The sequence below is a fragment of the Terrapene carolina genome, unplaced genomic scaffold (assembly GCF_002925995.2).
Source record: "Terrapene carolina triunguis isolate 2854851 unplaced genomic scaffold, T_m_triunguis-2.0 Scaffold243, whole genome shotgun sequence".
Classification (NCBI taxonomy): Eukaryota; Metazoa; Chordata; order Testudines; family Emydidae; genus Terrapene; species Terrapene triunguis.
In genome coordinates, this window is record NW_020664594.1 from 491094 (window position 1) to 492355 (window position 1262).

Consider the following 1262-nt stretch of genomic DNA (forward strand, 5'->3'; position numbering starts at 1 on the left):
CCGGGGCCCTGACCCCCCCAGCCCAACCCTCAGCCCCGGGGCCCTGATCCACGGCCCCTGGGGCCCAACCCTCAGCCCCGGGACCCTGACCTCCCAGTCCAGCCCAGCTCCAGGGACCTGATCCCCTGAGACCCAACCCAGCCCTTGGGGCTCAGCCCAGGCACTGGGGCCCTGATCCCTCTAGACCAGCGCAGCTCCAGGGACCTTCCCACTCCCCCACAGACCCAGCCTCTGTGACCCAACCCCCCTCCCAAGACCTGGCCGAGCCCAGTGGCCTGACCCCCAACAGAGTGCGCTGCAATCCCTGAGCTGACGTCACGCAGGCGGGTCCCCATGGGGGGCTCTGCCTCGTGGGGGTGGGTGCATTGACAGCCCAGTCGCATCGGCCGGGGTAGGTGGGATTTTGTGGCCGTGGCTTTCTGGGTCCAGGGAGGGACGTACCAATCCCAGGTGGGTGCCATGTGCCGGGGGAGGGGGGCATGAGCTCCTCCCAGCACCAGCATCTTGCCTGGGGTGCTCTTCACCCAGCTGCTCTGAGCAGGGTGTAGGGGAGGGGGGCGAGCAGGGTGCAGGGGAGAGGGGGCGAGCAGGGTGCGGTGATGGGGTGTGAGCAGGGGGAGGTGAGTGAGTGGGGAGAGGTGAGTGAGCAGGGTGCAGGGGAGGGGGCGAGCGGGATGCAGGGGGAGACGGGCGCGGAGGCCCAATGGGAGCCCCCCCCTCACCCGCTCTGGCCCCAGTGCCCAGGGTGGTGGAGATCATCTCGGAGCTGCACAACTTGACGGTGCTGGAAGGGGACGACGCCACCTTCAAGTGCCTGGTGTCCCCGGATGACGTGGCCCTGACGTGGCAGCTGAACGGCCAGGCTGTCACCACCTGCGAGCGGCTGGTGGTGACCAGGAACGGGCTGTGCCACGCCCTGACCATCCGGCAGTGCCAGCTGGGAGACGCAGGCACCGTGACAGCCCGTGCTGAGGGCCTGGTGAGCACAGCCCGGCTGAGCGTGCAAGGTGAGGGGCCTGGGGCGGGACTGGCCTGGCTGAGTGTGCAAGGGAGGAGCCTGGGGCAGGACTGGCCTGGCTGAGCGTGCAAGGGAGGAGCCTGGGGTGGGGCCAACTGGCTGAGCGTGCAATGGAGGGGCCTGGGGCGGGGTGGCCTGGCTAAGTGTGTATGGGGCCACCTGGCTGAGCATGCAAGGGAGGGGCCTGGGGCAGGGCGGCCTGGCTGAGCGTGCAACATGAGGAGCCTGGGGTGGGACCAGCCTG

General features: G+C 69.7%; 1 protein-coding gene across 1 annotated transcript in view; it reads left to right on the plus strand.

Annotated features, from left to right (window-relative positions):
* OBSL1 (obscurin like 1) overlaps positions 1 to 1262 on the plus strand; it is a 49963-nt gene that overhangs the window by 40376 nt on the left and 8325 nt on the right. Inside the window, exon 19 of the mRNA XM_029912785.1 lies at positions 738 to 1007. Coding sequence (XP_029768645.1) covers positions 738 to 1007 — 270 coding nt within the window. The remainder of the gene's footprint in view (positions 1 to 737; positions 1008 to 1262) is intronic.